This window comes from Salvia splendens, chromosome 7, assembly GCF_004379255.2.
Source record: "Salvia splendens isolate huo1 chromosome 7, SspV2, whole genome shotgun sequence".
Taxonomy (NCBI): domain Eukaryota; kingdom Viridiplantae; phylum Streptophyta; class Magnoliopsida; order Lamiales; family Lamiaceae; genus Salvia; species Salvia splendens.
The window spans coordinates 7,024,520-7,044,275 of NC_056038.1; the positions used below are offsets into that span (position 1 = coordinate 7,024,520).

General features: G+C 39.7%; 3 protein-coding genes across 7 annotated transcripts; all 3 read right to left on the reverse strand.

Annotated features, from left to right (window-relative positions):
* Positions 1-1,422: 1,422 nt before the first annotated feature.
* Positions 1,423-2,671, reverse strand: LOC121811357 (glutathione S-transferase-like). Its single transcript, XM_042212200.1, has 3 exons — positions 2,346-2,671; positions 2,211-2,259; positions 1,423-2,024 (listed from the first exon to the last, which is right to left on the reverse strand). The coding sequence occupies exons 1-3, from the start codon at positions 2,490-2,492 to the stop codon at positions 1,591-1,593; spliced, it is 630 nt and encodes a 209-aa protein (XP_042068134.1). The 5' UTR covers positions 2,493-2,671; the 3' UTR covers positions 1,423-1,590.
* A 6,254-nt stretch (positions 2,672-8,925) lies between these two features.
* LOC121811311 (autophagy-related protein 18a-like) lies at positions 8,926-11,955 on the reverse strand. Its single transcript, XM_042212148.1, has 4 exons — positions 10,975-11,955; positions 10,252-10,459; positions 9,737-9,863; positions 8,926-9,234 (listed from the first exon to the last, which is right to left on the reverse strand). Exons 1-4 carry the CDS (start codon positions 11,869-11,871, stop codon positions 9,144-9,146), a joined length of 1,323 nt encoding a protein of 440 aa, XP_042068082.1. The 5' UTR covers positions 11,872-11,955; the 3' UTR covers positions 8,926-9,143.
* Positions 11,956-13,676: 1,721 nt separating this feature from the next.
* LOC121741888 lies at positions 13,677-19,527 on the reverse strand. Of its 5 annotated transcripts, none has more exons than XM_042134822.1 (14): positions 19,308-19,524; positions 19,145-19,193; positions 18,748-18,815; positions 18,494-18,533; positions 18,362-18,396; positions 17,501-17,683; positions 17,254-17,413; positions 16,740-17,053; positions 15,880-16,011; positions 15,662-15,795; positions 15,460-15,557; positions 15,280-15,371; positions 14,928-15,031; positions 13,677-14,000 (listed from the first exon to the last, which is right to left on the reverse strand). In XM_042134822.1, the coding sequence occupies exons 1-14, from the start codon at positions 19,329-19,331 to the stop codon at positions 13,934-13,936; spliced, it is 1,500 nt and encodes a 499-aa protein (XP_041990756.1). In that variant the 5' UTR covers positions 19,332-19,524; the 3' UTR covers positions 13,677-13,933. The 5 variants fall into 5 exon arrangements, 4 of the variants coding, with proteins under 4 accessions (XP_041990756.1, XP_041990755.1, XP_041990757.1 ...); XM_042134821.1 differs by having other exon boundaries at positions 18,748-18,818; positions 19,308-19,523; XM_042134823.1 differs by having other exon boundaries at positions 15,662-15,783; positions 18,748-18,818; positions 19,308-19,520.
* Between the last annotated feature and the right edge of the window lie 229 nt (positions 19,528-19,756).

Here is a 19,756-nt window from a genome sequence, read left to right on the forward strand (position 1 = left end):
AAAGTGATTGAATTGCTCTTCAAGCTTAAACTTCCTCTTTGGCTGGAAAGGGAGTATAATCCCATTATGCCGCACGAGTCCATCTTTCGCGGGTGCTACTGACTCTTCGGTAGCGGCCCGTTGCGGAGCGTGCAACGGTCCGCTGGGCGTCGGGCATACCCCAGAATTCATCCCGGAGTTGCTGACTTCGCCTGTTTTCTGCTTTGCAACCCACTTTTTGTTGATGTCGGCCACTCGTGCTGCTACCTTTGTCTTGTCCTCCTCTATCCTTTGTTGGACTTGGTCCATTTGATTCTTGATATTGGTAACGGCGGTGGCAATGGTGTTGATTCCGGCCTCAAGGTTGTTCAACCTTGCTTCAACGACCTCAATCTTGGTGTCATTGGTCTTTCTATCTTACACTAGCACCTCCAAAATCTTCATGATCCCTTGGTCATAATTTCCTCCTTCTTCACGGGCTCAACTACCCCACATTTGCTTATATTAAACCCTACAGGGGGTTGCAAGAAATTGTTGTTAATATGAAAGGTTGGGATGAGGACGGTTCCCATTATAATTATTAAAATTACCGCCCCCTGGCCAGGGCGATAATTGTTGTTATTATAAGGTCTATTGGGACCGCCTCCTTGTTGTACATAATTGACATCCTCAGTGGGAGCGGGAAAAGTGTCGGGTTTGGTGACCGCTATGATGGAGGTCGGTGGGACCGGATCCTCTCTCTTTGACGTGTCCATTTGATCAACCTGCACTCTAAGCTCGGCCAATTCTTTAGCTAAAGAGTACAATTTAAACTTTTTAGGATTTGAATTATGTAATTTTTTATTATTTAGAAATTTGTAATGTCATTTCGGAAATTGTAAAAAAAATTATTATAAATGAAATGCTTTTAGTAATTGTAGTTTTAAAATTGAATAACACAGTGGGGCTTATTAAAAGTAAAAAGTATGCTCTTGGGGAAGAACATGGTTGTAGGTGTTGTGTTTTAGCTAAGAGTAGAAAATAAAATATGAATAAAAGTGTGGCTGAATCCATGAATAGTGAAGATATTTTGTCAATCTTTACCATATGAACTAATGATATTTAACACTAATCACGAGTAATTTCGGGTGATTTTTGACTGTTTTACCATGATGATGATCCAATGATTAGATATTTAGATCGAATCATATTTTAATAGAGTTATTACAAATAAAATATTCAAATAATAAATACACAACTATTTTCTGCATATTTAATTATAGAACCCGGCCTCTAATCTAACGAGCTGTACGGCTTTACTTGTTTGTTGGCCTTGCTAATACAAAACCTAATTTTGTGTAGATAATTTTGATACTTAGTAATTAAGACAAAAAAAAGAAATAATAAAGCTATGGAATCACTTTGTAGCGGGTCAAAAAATAATTTAATACAAACACACATTGATTTACGTAAACTTCTTTATTTATGTTTATTGGTTAATTAATTTTACTATTTTGTCAATGCAAATTTCCTGTAATAACCTCATAGGGAGTATTACTTAAAATAAGTAGACAAATAGAGTTTTGGGCATAGAAGAGCTCTCCATGCAACCAGGATAGATAAAAGGCGGAGCTAAGCATTAATCTTCTGCCAAGCGGGCCGGGCCAAGAGGGTGGCGGCCCAGGCTGCAACGGCGGGGCGGGCGTCGAACAGCGTCTTAACCTTGGTTTTCAACAAGTTGGCAACTATCGGAATGTGGTGCAGATCGGCCAACGAGAACTCGTCGCCACCCAAATACTTGGATTTTCCCAACCGGGCCTCGTAAATGTCGAGAACCGCTGCCAACTGGGCCTGGCCCTCTTCGATCACAGCGTCGTCCACAGGCAGTCCCTTGATGGGCTTCACCAGAATCTCGAAGCTCAGTTTCTGGCCGGCCGTGTCGAATTTCTGAGCTTCCACTTCCAGCCAAACTCCGATGACCGCCATCTTCTTCGGATCCTCCGAGATCAGTGGAGTTCCCTTGTTTGCGTATGCATGCGCGATATATCTCGTTATGGCCCGTGATTCTGCAATATCAAGGGGGCAGTTTGGTAGGAAAGATAAATAAGCAAAACATGATAAAAACGCATATTTTAGGTCATTCTTCTTTTGTCATGTTACTCCAAGATAATCGAGTTATCTATACAAATCATATCTATGATTTCCACAGTTAATTTATCGAACAGGTGGAGTGCAATATTTATTATTTTTACCGAAGAGCTGCAAATCGCCATCTTGGAATCCGGGCACCTGACCGAATGGCTGAATCGGAGCAACAAATGTGGGTGAAATTAACAGAAAATAAAAAACAAAATAAAGAAGGTGAAAACACACAGAATTATGCGTACATTGATTGAGATCAAGGGGTCCTTCTTCTGCTGGCCGGTGGCTAAATCGATGAGTATGTGCTCGTAATCGAGGCCTTTTTCTGCTAGAGCGACAAGAACCCTTTTCGCTGCGGGGGAGAAAGGGTGGCCGTAGACCTTGATCGCCATTGCTGCTGTGGTGTGGTGTAAGAGGAGAGATTTGAGAGTGGTTTGTGGAAGAAGATGGAAGAGGGCTAGTGTTTAAATAGAGATGGGATCTCATTTATTTCAGTTTGCTGATTTAGTTAATCCATCATATCCGTATATAAACGTATATTATGCCAGATCATATGCAATCAATTTTGATATTAATCCATTACAACTACCTAACAGCGACCAAGAGAAATTTCATTTTAAGAGGGGTAGATAGGATTAGGACGGTGGGAGGACAAATAATAAAATAATTAAAAAAAGAAAAAAGTACGAGAGACTTAGGCCAATCGCAATGCGTTATGCGGGTGGCTCGAAGCACGTTCCGCCGTGACTAGACGCGCGCGGGATGCGTTGCAGCGTCCCGTCGCGTCCCCAGCCCGCCGAGACACCCGTCTCTCCGAGACGTTGCGCCACGCGCGCGACGTGGCGCGCTCCGGCGCCATGCGTGACGCCCACTCGCCGCCCCGCGAGTGGGTTTCGTCACGCTGACGCAATAAATCATTTTTTTAAATTCAAATTTAATAAAAAAAAATTAATTCGAAAAACGGTAATATTACCGTTTTTCGACCGTTTTCCTATTTTTTTAAATTTTATTTTATTTTTTTACTCTATAAATACTCCTATTTCATCCTCATTTCAAACACAAACACACATCTATTCTTCTCAAATCATCTCTCTTTCAACTCCAATTTTCATCTCAAATCAACTCTTTTATTCTTCCCCCAAAGTTAATCGATCTAATGGATCCATATGAGCAAATGCGTCGAATAATGGAAGAATCACTTGAAGAAGATCGACGCCGGGAGGCGGAGGAAGCCGCGCCGCCCCAAAGACGCTCCCGGACTTACATCCATCGTAACCGGGAGGAAGCTGCCGAAAGGTTAGTCCGCAACTACTTCAGCGATAACCCGGTTTGGGGAGATACCTACTTCCGTCGACGTTTCCGCACGTGGAAACCGCTATTTCTCCACATCGCAAATACATTGGCAGCTCGGGAAGAGTTCTTCCAAGAAAGGTTCGACGCCGTCGGCCGTCCCAGCCACACGACGCTGCAGAAATGTACTGCAGCAATCCGTCAACTTGCGACTGGACAAACGGCGGATGTGTTTGACGAATACCTCCACATTGGAGAAAGCACTAGGAGAATGTGCTTGATCTAATTCTGCAAAGGCGTCCGGGCAGCCTTCACCGACGAATTTCTCCTGAGGCCAAGCACGACAGATTGTCAGTTTCTGCTCCACCTTCACGAAGAAGTGCACGGATTCCCCGGGATGCTTGGCAGCGTCGATTGCATGCACTGGCAATGAAAGAATTGCACTGTGGCTTGGATGGGGTCGTACACTAGCGTCCACAAAGGCACCCACCCTACCTTTATACTCGAGGCCGTTGCCGACTGCCAGCTATGGATCTGGCATGCGTACTTCGGGGTCCCCGGATCGAACAACGACATAAACGTGCTCCACCAATCCGACCTCTTCGCCGAAGTTTTGGATGGTAAAGCGTCGGCCATCAACTTCATCGCTAACAACCGGCGGTATAAAATGGGGTACTATCTTGCCGACGGCATCTACCCGAAGTGGCCAACCTTCGTGAAGACGTGCAACAGCCCTGTGAACGCAAAGCAGACTCTTTTTGCGCAGAAGCAGGAGGCTGCTCACAAGGATGTGGAGAGGGCCTTCGGGGTTCTCCAAACGCGCTTCAACATAATCAAAGCCCGATGGAGGGTTGCAGGTTTCGTCCCTTAGTTAAGAGATGGAGTAAAAAAATACAGTGGGGCCCAAGAATAGTAATTTAAGAGACGGTTAAGGGACGAATAAGAGACAACGTTGCAGATGGCCTAAGGCCATCCACAACGCTGTCACTAAACCGTCCATTAAATTACTATTTGCGGGCCCCACTGTACTTTTTTACTCCATCCCTTAACTAAGGGACGGAACCTGCAACCCTCCGTCCCTTAACCGTCTCTTAAATTACTATTCATTCAATTTCATTTTTTATTTTCATTTTCAACCAAATTCAATTAAAAAAACACACTTCATTAAAAATAAAATAAAATTAGAACATAAAAAAAATACAACTTAAAATTCAAAAAAATAAAAAAAGACATAATTAAAATCCTAAAAAAATAAAAATGGCATAATTTAAAATACAATTTTACAGAAAATTAAAAAAAACTACTCCGCTGGCGAATCATCCCCCGGAGGCGGTGGAGGTGCACTGAAGCTGTGAGGAGGCAGAATGCCAAGTTGTGCCGCCATAAACGTAACTCCGTTAAGCCAGGCTTGGTATTGGGCGGACGTAAAGCGGGAAGTGTCCGCCATTGTGGCAGTCATGTACATGGCCATAAGGGAGTTGGGGGTCCCCCCGAGCCCGAGCCCGCGTGGCTTTATTCGGCTCTGCCCTTCCTCCCTCTAGCCGCCTTCGCCGCATTTCTCCCTTGCAGCCGACGGCACCTACGAGAGAATCCCCCGGCATCATCTGCCAGGGTCTCAACCTCCTGCGAGGCAAACTCTTGTGGCCCGCTGCCCGAACCACCCTCACCAGACGAGTATTGGCCACTCGCCGTGTGCTTCGTGCGCTTCGACGTCGAGCCCGTGCTGGACCGCACACCGCCGGCCCACCTTTCCTCGTCTTTGACGTCCTCCCAAACATCGACATATTTGAATTGTTTGCCGGTGTCGTCGAAGTAGACCCGCAAAACCGACCTCAGAATGTCGGCTCCCGTAGCTCCGCTTTGGTAATGAGCCGCTTCATTCTTATGGATGACGCAGAATCGATTGACCTCTCTGTCGACTCGGTCAAAGTGAGCGCGGAGCATCTTATATGTGCGGCGGCGAGTCTTTTTCGGCTTAATCTCGTGGTAGGCCTCGGTGACCTTTTCCAAGAAGCACTTCCGGGGTTGTTGATTCCCAACGATGGGATCGTACGAGACGCTGATCCAGGCGTTGTACACCACCAGCGTTTCTTTGGGGCCGTACGGATGCCGGCCTAGATCCTCCTCCTCCTCCTCGTCCGCCTCGGCCTCCGCCCTGGAGCTTCCCCCGCCTCGGCCTTCTTCCGGAGTGGGTTGAACTGGATAATCCTCCCGAATCTCGGATAATCCCTGCGAATACCGCGGGGCGGAGGGACGGGCATATGCATCAACATCAAAATTGGGTGGTTGGTACCCCCCCGGCGTCGACGAACCCTGGGTGCCAGGCGTCGACGAACCGGAACCACCCAATGTGTTGTACATGCTCCCCCAGTCGCCAAACGAGTTGAGATCCCACCCGCCGAAGCCGCCACCGCAGAAGTTTCCGTCGCCGGACATTTTGTGATGAGATGTTAGATGAAAATTGGAGAGGAAATGGAGATGATTTGGGAAGAATAGATATGTAGTTGTGTGTGAAATGAGGATGAATTAGGAGTATTTATAGAGTAAAAAATAAAAATAAATAAAATAAGGAAAAACGGCTATTAACGGTAATATTACCGTTTCACTTTTTTTATTTATTTATTTTTTTTTATTTAATTCGAATTTTAAAAAAATGAATTATTGCGTCAGCGTGACGATGCCCACTCGCGGGGCGGCGAGTGGGCGTCACGCATGGCCTGGGAGCGCGCCACGTCGCCTCGGCGCGTGGCGAGCCATCTCGCGTTTCGTCACGACGGAACGGGACGGGTGACGGGCTGGGGACGAGACGGGGCACGGCAACGCGCCACGCCGCCGTCCCGTCCCTAAGTGACGGGATACGGGCCACCGGCATGACGCTTTGCGGGTGGCCTAATTAGATACGCATATTTCAAAACAATACTACAGTATATCTTACTATGTACGGTTAGTGGTAATTTAAGGTCTAATTGTATGACATTTTATGCGATTAAATTTCACAATTTTCTATATTTCTAATGATTTTTAAACTCACATTACACATGAAATTTAATACGTATAAATTATTTTTTCTTGGTTAACATAGTATTGTAACACGTGGTTGAAATTTTTCTAAAAATTTACTTTTAGTTCAATATTATTCTTGAATTTTATCCTCTAAACATATGCAATTAGAATCTTGTTAGAATCTTTATATAATTACCTTTAATTTGGTATATATTTTGTGAAAAAAATAATTTACACTTAGATACTTATATAAATTGATATCAGTATACTCTAATTGACATTATTACAACAACTACTTGACATCGCGTGAGAATTGATCTTAGCTGTTTATTTTAATGTATAAATTTAATATGTTGGATACGAGCCAAGAATTTTTGTACATAAAAAATTCTTAACCTCTCGGCCAGATCTTCTTGATCAATTCTGTACGTCCACGTGTCATGTCGTGACAACTCTTTCTAGACGGGATCTAGAGCTTCCAGAGCGTCCATCAACTAGATCTGAAAATCTTACAACAAGAAAGGTCGTAAGAGAATCAAGAACACCTTCCGACCATGCCTTTACTATAACCAACCTCACAGATCCAACTCAATCTTTTACACCGATGTATCGTACTCTCTCAACCAGGTCATCAAAAAAACTGCTAAATCTTTCCAAAGTGAGAGAAGGAGGGAAGGCGCGCTACAACTATGATAACAACCAGCTGAAGTTAGCTAAAAGTTATTACGAAGTTTATCTCTTTTTTTTGGAGGACTGTTGATGGAAAAAAGTTTCCCTCCATTCCATAATAGTGGATGTATTTTTTTAGGCACAAAAATGGTGTTTTAAGTATTAAATAAAAGATATTTCTTGCGTTCTTTGTTATTAGATGCATTTCTTTTCGGCGCGGAGTTTAAAGATAGTGTGTTAAGTGGATGGTGAATAAAGTAAGAGAGGTGAAGGGAGAATAAAGTAAGTGAGAGGATTACTTTTTACCAAAAATATAAATGACTCAATTATGTTTAAACTTTTCAAAATAGAAAAATGACTCGACTAACATGGAACGGAGGGAGTAATAAAGTAGAAGAGAGGAAAAAGTAAAGAAAATAAAGTATGAAAAAGGGAAAAGTAAAGATGGAAAATGTGTTACTGTACTTTTTATTAAAATGAGAACTTTACTCTACTACTCCTATGAAATGCCCAAAATAGAAAATGATTCTACTGCTATAGAACGAAGGGAGTACATTTTACTAATTTCTTACTCTTTTTTCTTCTCATTTTCAAACTCTATATCGAGTGAAAAAAAAGAGTTCAAATAGTGCCGAGGGAGTACACCAAATGGCTTCTTTAATGTCCATTTTTAGGATTTATAAAACCAATTGTTGAAAATATTGTAGTCTTTACACGAGCAAACTTTACTAAAACACAATAATAAAAAAATAGAAGCTAAATATAACAAAAGTAACAAGATGCAAAATTATTTTTCAAGTCGAGCCAAAGTATTCATCTCTCTACAAGATGAGATTCACCCAGATTAGTACCCACGGATTGGTCTCAAAGATGAAACAACTTTCTTCCTATCGAGTAGAAACACCTCAAACTCGTAAGTACCAGCAAATTTGAATTGGAGACGAGTACCGAGCAATGCAATACTCCTAAATTGCATACTAAGATGTAGAGAGCTAGAGAGAGAGAAAATGCCTTTATTGATATAGGTCAAATTAATATAAAAAATTGAAGAAGCAATTTTATTCATTTTTTTATTATTAAAGAAAGTTCTTTATTCAATTTTAAAAAAAATTAATATAAAAAATTGAAGAAGTAATTTTACCTGCATGTCACAAAATTAAGTGATAATATTTAAGGTCAAATTATATTTCGAAAATTTGTCAAAAATATATTGTAAAGATATTTATAAAAAAATATGAGTATATGATAAATTTATTAAAAATATATACACTTTAAGGTATTGAGGGTATTTTCATCCAAAAAAACTTGGAAATAGTAAAAAGTACCTCAAATGATACTAACTCAAAGTTCACGGACCTAAAATGATATTTTCAAAGTTCACGAACCTAAAATGATACTTTGGCAAAGTTCATGGACCAAAAATGATGTTCCCTCTAAATAAAAATATGAAAACCGGAAAATGCAATGCTCAATCGCACGCCCAACGAGTGGGTGTCGCACAACATTCTCACTGACTGCGGGGGAGGAGGGCGTCTGGAGGGTCGTCTCTCCCTCTTTCCCTCCACAAAAGTCGCACCGAAGCCCCACAACACATCCTCATCTAGTCTCCTGTTGTGATGCTCGAAAACATCCATGTCGCGAATTTCCAAATGTTTGGCGTCAACTATACGTCCGAAAGAGAGAAACAAAATGGAAGTTTGTATAGTTTTAACCCGAAAATATATTTTGGTTAGAAACCAAAAATTGTTAGTATAAACTTCTTGTGTTTTAAAAGGCATTCCAATTAGGTTAAAGTTTAATTATCAAAATCAAAAAAATCTAGAGGAAAAAAACATTTGGCCTTTACTATAAGCGCATGAGAGATAGTGAAGCAGCTGCAGCTGCAGATGACATAAAAACAAGAAATGTAGAAGCAGATATTGTTATTCCCATTTTACAATACTAAACTGGTTATGGATTTAGCAGTTTCACTCTGTTGGTTTCATTTACATTGGATATTTACAACATCATCGCGAACCCACAAACTAGCACCCGGAAAACATAAGCAGAGGCAGGGAGAGAGCAGCATCATATCTGTTGTGCTAAAATGCTTCTTCTGGCTTCAGAAAATTGTGGTACTCCAACTGTGTCATCTCCCCACCACTCCCTGGCTCGAATTTGCAACGGTAGAAGCTGCAGATACATCCACCAACTAATCAATTTGACAACCATATATCTTTATTTCATTTAAACCTAACAGTTCATGCAATTCTCAACTACTCGTCCTTTCTTCCACATGAGGGAAAAAAATTTAATGTTGGCATATGTTTAGAACCCAGTCTGTCCAGTTAACAGGTCAGCCAACCAACATGTATAGTCACTTATCAATACTATCAGGTGCCGATCATGATTATCCATCTTAGTTGTGAGATTATTTTAGTTGGATGGGATGGCTATGACTGATTATCATTGTGAGATTCAATCTCATGAATCAAACATAATACACATTCAATCATGAGATATAATCTTTCAAACCGAATGAGCCCTTATAGAATAGAAACAGTCCTATTAGAGGCTTGTGATTTACAGAAGCCAGGTCTATGAAACTGGTGCCTAGCAGATGCATGTAAAGTTGTAAAAATAGAAACTTCCAAATTAATCGAAGCAGTACTACTGTGAGTTAAGTAAAACTGACCTTCCATCCAAGCCAAGAATTACCACTGTATTCTTCTGGTGTCCAAAAGCAACAATATATTGATATCCTTCAGGTAAGCGAAACTGAGCCACTGACCATTCTGAGCTGAAATATTTCGGAAGGACTCCTGACAAAACAAAAGAAAACTGATTCAGGCCCAGAATTGTTCAAAGAAAGGCAGTACATACTTTCTACTTCCTCATGAATACCAGCTAGACATATTCTCACGAGAAAACAAGGGTGCAGAAACAGGTCCAATTACTAGCCAACAACCATGAAATGGGGAAAAACAAACAAAATCAATGCTTTAATTATGTTATAAAAATATGTATGCTAATAATTGTGCTTTTAGGAATTCACATTCAATCTTCCATTAGTGCTAGTAGTTGTGGATAAGAATCCAATCTGATTTCCTTCTGAACTCAGACAAATTGATAGCAAGCAATTTGCAACTCCAGAATAAAGTAAGAGGCTGCAATATTTCATTTAATAAGAGTGTAACTCAGCATTATTACCTTTCATGAAAGACAGTGAAGAGCCTGGTGTCGTAGCAGAAGGGTTTGTATCAGGAGGGCTGTTTGACCTCTCGCTGCCGACATTCCCAGAATGGACCTTAAGGCTGAAAACGTGAACAGTTCCTTTATCACTTGACACTGCCAACCATTGAGCTGTGGGTGAGAATGCCACACTATATATTTCTGCCCTGTCTGCACCCCTTCGGACCTGCAGCATATTACAAGTGGGCTCTTCTTAGATCAGTTTTCCATGGGTGGAGCATAAAACACAAACAAAATGATCAGGCTCCAGCCGCTTAACAAATGAAAACAAAATCTGAATCAGAATACAGCATCTTCCCCACCTCATACCTATAGCATTGTGACCAACATAATAACAAGAAGAATATACAAACAAACAGACCTCAAAAAAGAAAGAACATGATATGAAGATTAGACAACAGCATACTGCAATACTCTAATCCATTTGATGTTAGCTCATGAGAACAAAACAAAGGGGCTACAAAATTCACACTCTGCCCACATATTCCAACAGCAACGTTATCTAAATTGCTATTAGCACCAACTCAAGACCATCTCTTGAAGTAGTAACCAACATTTACATTATCGATGCTTAAATAAATGGATGTATCAACAAACATGACACAAATATATCGAGCCTGATGGCCTAATCTAGTATGACAAATAAAACAACAATAGTAACATCATAAAAAAACAATTTACCTCCTGCAGCAAACTCCCATCGTGTGTGTTATATATCCTAACAAGCGTCCCCTTGGTGCTAGCAGTAGCCAGCAAATTCCCATCTTGAGAGAGGGTAAAGCACGCAATTCTGGAATCATGAGCATTGATGAATTTAGTCCTTTTTGATGCGTAATGTTCCACCCTGACCTGCCCCTTCTGCAGCCCTGGACAAACCAGCACAAACGATCCTGCAACCTGCGACACCGCACAGAGTCCCTTGGGGTTCGCAATAGTCTCAATTTGATGCAACAGCTTCAAATCCGCGAAATTGTACACAAAAATCTTCTGCTCGAGAACAACAATAATTCGATCCCTCCGAAGCCGAACCCCGCGCACTTCAGACCTGAAGGACAGCTCCCCGATACACCTGCTCTGGTGGTCGTCCCAAATCATGACCTTATTCAACGGATACTGCGGCGCCTCGCCACCGCCGACCAGCGCAAGGATATTGCACCGGAAGAGCATCTCGACGGCGCCAACTCCCCCTCCGTTGCCATCGAAATCGCGACGGAAGATCTCGCGGAAGGGATCGCAATTGAAAATTCGGAAGCCGCGATCGGTGCCGGTGGCGAAGCAGCCGTAGTCCTGGTTGAAGGAGAGGTGGAGGAGCTTGATCGGGGTAGGGTTTGGATTGGGGCTGAAGGCGGCGGGGTTATTATTGTTGGCGGCGGCAGCGGCGGAGGAATCGCGATCGTCAGTGTCGGGAGCGGCGTCGTAGGAGGATCCTCCATCGTCCGGCGGCGTGTCGGGGTGGAGGCGCTCCTGCTGCTGCTCGAGGTAGGGCTGGAGCATGGGGGAGATGAGATTGAGGTTAGGGTTAGGGTTAGGGTTAGGGTTAGGGTTCGGGTGAGAGGCGATGCTTGAAATTGTAGCCATGGCGGTGGCGGGGACTTGGATGGAATTTCGGGAAAAGGGGGAGGAGTGGATTCGATTTGGGGTTGGATAGGATCCAAGAGATGAGAGAGCTTAAGAAGGAAGGGCTGAAATGACGGTTGAAGCCTCCGGAGATTTGAATGGAGAAATTTCAGAATAAGGGTTTAAATTCGCTGACCTTTCGTAATTTGAGATCGATGTATGCGTATTCTTCGTAATAAGGGATTTCTGATATTTTAGCTTATTTTATGTGCTTTTTTAATATTATTTCCCTATAACTATTTATCGTCTAAATTATCCCTTCAAATTTTTAAGAATTGAATGATCCCTTCAGATGTAATGTCAAAGATTGATTTTCACAACAAACGTGAGGGAAGTTTTGGCTACTTTAATCCTTTGTCATATTTCTTCACAATAAACTCGATGTAAATCCTAAGCGAAAATAAACGAGCTCATTTCATTTTCATTAAATAAAAATGTATTATTAGGTTTGATAAATTCAAACGTAGAGTTTATAATGTTTAAAGATCCAAGTTTTTTAAAGTCAAATTTTAATAAATAAATATTAAGTTGGTCCCCATTATTTTCTCATATCTGATCGGTGCAAGTTTTAAAAAATTATTTGACTTTGTAAAGGAAATTGAGTGGAAAAAATTAGTAGATTGTGAGACATACTTTCAACTACCAGCTTTATATTGAGTTAATAAAATATGAGATCTATTAAAACAAATAGTAAAGTGACGTGACATTTGTTCAGGAATTAAAAATGAAATATGAGATATTTAATGGGACATATATAATAATTTTATATGATGTGAAGCTAGAGATTAATTTGATCAAGTAAAATACATGTGTTTGTTGTTGATAGTTTTATTTCAAAAATATTTTGATTCACGACACAAAAGAGTTATGCGAATTTAACTAGAAATGAATTAATTGATGTGAAATGAGAAAAAGAAACAGCACTATATAAAAACGGACAAAGTAGTGGGAAGATGTTTAGATATCATTTTTAGGTAAAAATTTGAAGAGGATAATTTAGACGATTGATAAATTGTTAGGGGGAAATAATATTAAAAAACACATAAATAAACTAAAATATCATAAATTCCTTGTTACGAAAAGTACGTATGCCTCGATCTCAAATTACGAAAGGTCAGTGAATTGAATCCCTAATTACGAAAGGTCAGCGAATTTAAACCCTTATTCCGAAATTTCTCATATGAATCGCTGGAGGGGCAGAAAAGGTATTTAGGGGGACAAGAAGAAAGAATTGTCACTGTATTCGATTCGTTAATTGGAGGGCACGAAATGTTAGAATTAGACTAAATGAAGAGCGACGTGGCATCTCCCTCATCCTTTTCGGGTCGGACTTTGGGTTCGGGTTCTGTTAACTATTGTCGATACCTTAATCAATTCAGTGATGCCAAAATGTTTATATCTACAAAAGGGTTACTTTGTTGATTTATTTATTCATCGACAGGGAGTAGTAAATTTAGAACGTTTATCATTCATTGCTTTCTCTTAATTATAGTCTCGGGTTTGGATCCAAAATCAGGAAACTAAAATAATTCGGATGTGGTTGTATGCGTAATATTCCGATTAGTGTTTAACACAAGTAACAAATTAACCAAAACTACACTTTAATTACTGCATCTCCAAATCAGACAAATGTTTACGTCTTTTTGGAGCTATCACGAATAAATTGTTTTTCAAGAGTTTCTAGATAACAAAACTAGATAGAGTTAATCAGATTACAAAATAGGGGCTGCTTCTATAATAATGATAAATGACAGGAAAGCATCAACTAAAAGAATCTGACTATATTCATGAGAACGAAATCGCAACTGCTTCTTACAAAGCACTTTCGTTTTTTTTCGAAAATGCCTACAAGAGCACTTTCGCTTGGCTGTTTTCACACACACACACACACACACACACATGACACATGTATAGTATTCTAACAATTATTGAGATTGAGGATCAATAACTTTTGTTAAAGAGTAAACATAGAACTTCTATGCGAAACTATCTTAAAATTTGTTGATTTGGGATGAAGTCGAAGTCAAGGCTGGACCTGGGAGAAGTGTGAGCATAAAAAGATAACTTCATTTTTGACCTGCACCTCTTTCCTGTTCCAACAGACAGCACATCATCAGAGCGCCACTCATAACAAGAAATATCAACAGCATAGTCGCAAGAACAGAAAGTGGATTCATCAAATCATGACAGGCATGGGATCCTGGTTAAGACAGATTGAAGTATACTGGAGTGAATTAAATTAAAACAACAAAGCAACTACGATGTCTTATTTTAACTTGGGAAGAAACAGAAATATACACTCAAGGTACGCTTCAATTCCAAATTCGTTTGGATGCCATGGAATTGAGGGTGTGTATTAGAATCCAAGCCTTCAATTCCAAATTCATTGTTTGGTACCAACCGTAAAAATGCTTGGATTTGTAAGAATTCCAATTTCATCTCTCTCAATTCTACAATTTGAGTTTCAGAGCCAATGTAAATATTCGGAATTCCAAATACTTGTAAAATTGGGAAACCTCCCAAATACACGTTGCACTCAATATACACACAACACACATGATGCACACAATACACATACAACACCCACTGCACACTCTACACATATTATACACACCGTACATAACACACACAACACTGTACACAACAGACACAAACACACAATACACACAACACTGCACACACTACACAGGCACAACATATACACTCGCACAAACAACTCAAAATATAGAGAAAAATAATGTGGAGATGCATAATGTTATCAATAAAATATATTCAATTTAAAGTCAATGTCAAATTTGGTTTATTTTTTGACATACCAAACAAAGAATTTGGAATAAAAATACAATTTTACATCAATTACTTAGTTTTACCAAACAAAGGGTTTGTTATTGAATTAGAATACCAAGTTCATAGAATTCCAATTACAACCCAATTTCAATTTCATTATATAACAAACACCCTCATAACTTACCCAGACCTACAGATTTCAAAGGTGTTAAAGCTAGTGCAAGTCATACCAAGGAGGGCGAATATGTATCAGGTTGCTGACTTCCAGATCAACACTGTCTGACATTCTTGGGTTGAAGATGATAGTGATAGTCCTTGCCTCCTTAGAAAAAGTCTGGAGACATAACCAAAAAGATCATTGCGTATATAAGCTATTAGAATGAACATGTGCAACTTTATCAAACTGTCCATGCCATGATGCAGTTTCTGTGCTGAGAGGGAACTTATGGGAGTTCTCCATGAAGGGAAATCTACAGGAGCATGAGGACCTAAGTTTGGAAATATCGCAGTAAAGGGAACTGCCTACTAAAATTAGACTACATTTAAAATAGTCTAGTTTTTTAATTCTGGAAGCAAGCGAACCTTTCCGTCTCCAACAAAAGTACAAGAGCACACAATCAGCTTTGCTTCCAGAAACCTTGACAAAATTCTAACCAAAATTGTCGTTTCTTCACCTGGAAGCAAATGAGTTTTGGAGATCAAGGAATTGCTTGGAAACAAATGGTAGTATGTCGATAATAGAATGTTGGTTCTCACTTTTACCTTTGAAACCGGTTTCTGCACTTGCATTCTTTACGGAATCCGTCTCTCTTTCTTTCTCAATTTGCATTACTTGCTGCAACCTCCTAAACATTCCACCACTGCATGATTTACAACTCAATGTGAATAAAATGTATAGAATCATGATCTGCATTTTAAAGCTCCTGAAATTGAACCACAATACAAGCACTAGAACCATACCCACCACAAAGGTCTGGGAAAAGAAACATCTAGTCTGTCATCAATTGCTGAGACTGTTCTGAAAGCTTCTTGAAATTGGTCTGCCATTGTTCTAGAGATGATTGACTTTACACTTTGAGCTCCCTCCTGCCACGACCACTTTGACAGTCAAGCACGTGAAGGCGTGATACATGGATTGAATGAGTTTTAAAGAACTTAGATAGTCATTCATATAGGAACTACCTCATCCTCAGTTTCAAAAGAAGTGTCACTATTTAAAGCCTCAGGCAGATCATTGTCTTCTTGGATGCTATCACCCAATGGAAGCACATTTCTTACTAAAACAGCCTGCTTTCTTCTTCTTTTCTGGATCTCCTGAATTCCATGTACAACTGAATGTAAACTGCAGTGTTGTTAGGGCCGCGGGGCGCACCGGGTCGATGAGGTGAAAATTTGGGTCGCGGGTCGACGAGTCGACGGGGTCGAGAGACCCACAAATCTAGGCTAATTTTTTTGCCTTTTAATATTAAATAAAATAAATATATTGCTCTAATGTTTATAATATATCAAATAATATAAATGTAGACGCAATTCATGTGAATAGAGATAAAGTGGAAAATATAAATGATCAAAATATCAAAACAGTTCATAAGTCATAACACAATAAATAATTGAAACCATTGTCTGAAAATATCAAAACAAAGGAATATATGAAGGGTGACAACAAAAGATCTTTGAATTGTTTATTTGTTTAGGAGTGAAGAGGCCGAATTCTAAAGTGTAGAAAGTAGGTTTGAAAAGTTTGATGTGGTGCATGCATATATATAGAGAATCGTGATTGAGAGAGTCAGAAAACATGTGAGAGATTTGAGAAAATCAGAGATAGCATGTGTTTAGGGCGACCCAGGCGACCCACTCGACCCAAGCGACCCACTCGACCCAGGCGACCCAACGGCGACCCTGTATCTCAATCAACTCACCCATGTTGGGGCGGTGATGGTCTCGACCCAGGCGACCCGGGCGACCCGAGCGACCCGAACGACATTTTGACAACACTGGTAAACTGTAGATCCAGGAGAAAAGTTTATAGAAGAGAGACTAACCAGTTTGGAACTTTCTTCTTGCAGATCACTTCTCTCAAGGAAGCCACCTAGAATCTCAGCCATTGAATGCCCTCTGGTGTCATGGTTATGGGGCATTTCAAAAGTAAGTATGTGTTTGTTATGAATGTTCAGCTGAGAGTCAGCCAAACTATTGTGCATCTCATCATCAACTACATAACCAATTTCATCTGCTATAAGGATTTTGTCAGATGATGTCCCTCCATCGCTATCACTTACAACCAAAGATTGATCTGGTTTATCTGAATGGCAGGGGAATGAAAATTTGACCTTAGCCTTTCTCCGGCCCCTGCCTCCTATATTGTTGATTAGTAAGTATAACATATACTATCAGTTAAGCAGAGACCTACTAAATGAAGAGGAACTGGGACATAATATAGAAAATATTTTTCGTAAAAGCATCTTTGCTTTAGGGAGACTGGGAATATCAAGAAAGTACAACAAAATATATATGAATTCTGCTATATAGCTTTTGCCAGAAATGCATGACTAGTACCTCTAGTGGATTTCTTTTCCTTCACAAATACATCGTGGTGGTTTGAGGAAGAGCAGGGATTCTCTTTTGACCGGACTAATGCCTCCACTTCACGACTTGCTTCAGACCATGTGATGGCCAAATTTTCTCTAACACTGTTAGAGGTGCCAGGACCAATTTTCTGGATGTGTTACCACTCAACGTTTAGAAACTATGATTATGAGATATTAAGATGGCCTTCTACGGGGTTCATACATAAGTACCACACCTCATAATCAGAAATAATTTCTTCATCAGAATACGAGACCGAAGATATGTCCGGTAAGAAGATTAGTCCTTTATTGGAACGAGCAAGGGTGTCAGAGGCAATTCCATGGTAGTGGTTGGGAGAACTCCTATCATTGAAGATAGGAGGTTCAACTTCATCTTCAATTTCATAAGCTCCTTTTCTCTATCAACAAACAAGATTAGCAATAACATCTTGAATTCAAAAGGATTTATATGATTGGGTCATTGTTGCAGATTATTAGAGTTAACTTTGCAGAATATTTTCAGAGTAAGAGTCTAGCTGTTAGTAGTTTCTTAGAGAGAGCTTTTATCTATTAGAGTTAAAGTTGGTTTATGAGTCTTCTTATGTGTTGGAGTCAGCAGTTAGTAGTTATTACAAATAGCTCCTCAATGGAAGAGCAATGTGTCTTGGTATTGGTCTAGGGACGGTATTTATATAAGCCTCGGTAGAGGATAATTTTCTGTTCTTTCTATACAGTTCCTATTTAGTTTACTTTCTGTCTTTCGTTTCTTTTCTTTCTATTCATTTCTGGCATCTACCGTCATTACTCTATCAAGATAAGGGTCACACTTTTACTTATGTCCCGAACCATTCACTAGAAATCATAACACCAATTGCAGGGATGAAGTGAAATATTGAAAGATCATAACAATTAAGGAATAATATTTTCTTTTCTTTTCTACAAGGAACAAAGAACTTTCATGTTTACATAGTAGTAAAAGAAAGTTTCTTCAATATTATCCTTTCCGGCAAATAAAATTGTCCAATTATTCCATAGATCATATAAGGATAGTTCTTAGAGTACTAAAACATGTAGCTCTAAGAGTTTGCAGTAAATACCCCAGGGGATGAGACAGACTCCTCCATAAAGGACTCTGCAGAAATGCATCAGGTAATGCCATTTGAGTTTGGAACCCAAGATCTATAATCAATATAAGAAATAAGAAATAAGAAATGAATCACATAAACTACCTCTGAGTATCTCAAGTTGTGAGAGAACCTTCATCTTGCCCTGCCAAAAACCATATTCGTTATGGTAACCTTGTCCAACATAGACAAGAAGATATTAAACTCCAATAGGAAAATAAAGACCATCCAAACAAACAAATTATGAAATAATTCACTATTTTCACAATACATTGTTACACTTTATTTCTGCCATTACAGCTAAAACGGCAAACTAGGACGTGGACAAATGTTTGTGGATGATTGATCAGGGCATTTACCTTGCCATTTTCATCTCCACCCAAGGATACAGTGTTCCGTATCCACTCACCATCCGGATCTTCATCCTCTTCTGACAGAGAATAACAAAGGAGATAACAGACAAATTTGTGAAATAAATACAGCAAACAAACTTGTTCGAGCATCATGTTGACCAGAAAAATATCATCATAAACTTAACAAGCAGAAAAACCGAACGCCAGAAAGAAAAAAAGACCTATTACCAACTTCGTGATAAAAAAAATCATACTATCAGAACAGAATCCCCCGCCCCAAATCATATAACCGAACGTAAATAAAAAAATTTACCGAACGAATCAGAATCAGAATCAGAAGAAAAAACGAGAGTTAAAGTCAATAATCTTAACTTTTCGCTTTATTGATATTTCCAACTCTTACCAGATATGCTCTGATCGGAATCTTCATTTTCTCGAGCTTCATCTCCAAACTACAAGTCCGAAATCAAACTTTATCAGCTGCGGCAACAAAAAACAAACAAATGCAGCCACATAATATGAAACAAAATAGTAGTAATACATAAAATTATCAGCTAATTACTTACGCCGGCAGCGTTTCTCCGCCACATTCGTGTAGAGGTGCTTATTTCGAGAGCAAATTATGAAAATTCCTCGCCCTAAACTGGAACTCGTCTCAGCAAACAACTGTTTTGTCGCGCAATGCTACGCTGATTGAGGGATAGCTGTTGAAAATTCCAGTGAAACCTGAGAGTGGTTGAGAAGCTGAAGCAGGAAACGTTTTCTTACACACGATTTTATTCAAAAGTTTGCTCGTAGCGACTATTGTTAGCGACTCTTATGTTTTTTATTAAAAATTTTAATTTCAATTATGTAAATTTATTTAATTAGAAGTTATAAATATAACTAATTAGAAAATAAAAATCGGTGAACATGCTTAATTTCTTGGCTCTTTTTTTAGATAATTACCAAGGGTATTATCCACTAGCGGACCTAGTGACTATTCCTCGTGTTGATTTGTAGGCACAATGGGTGG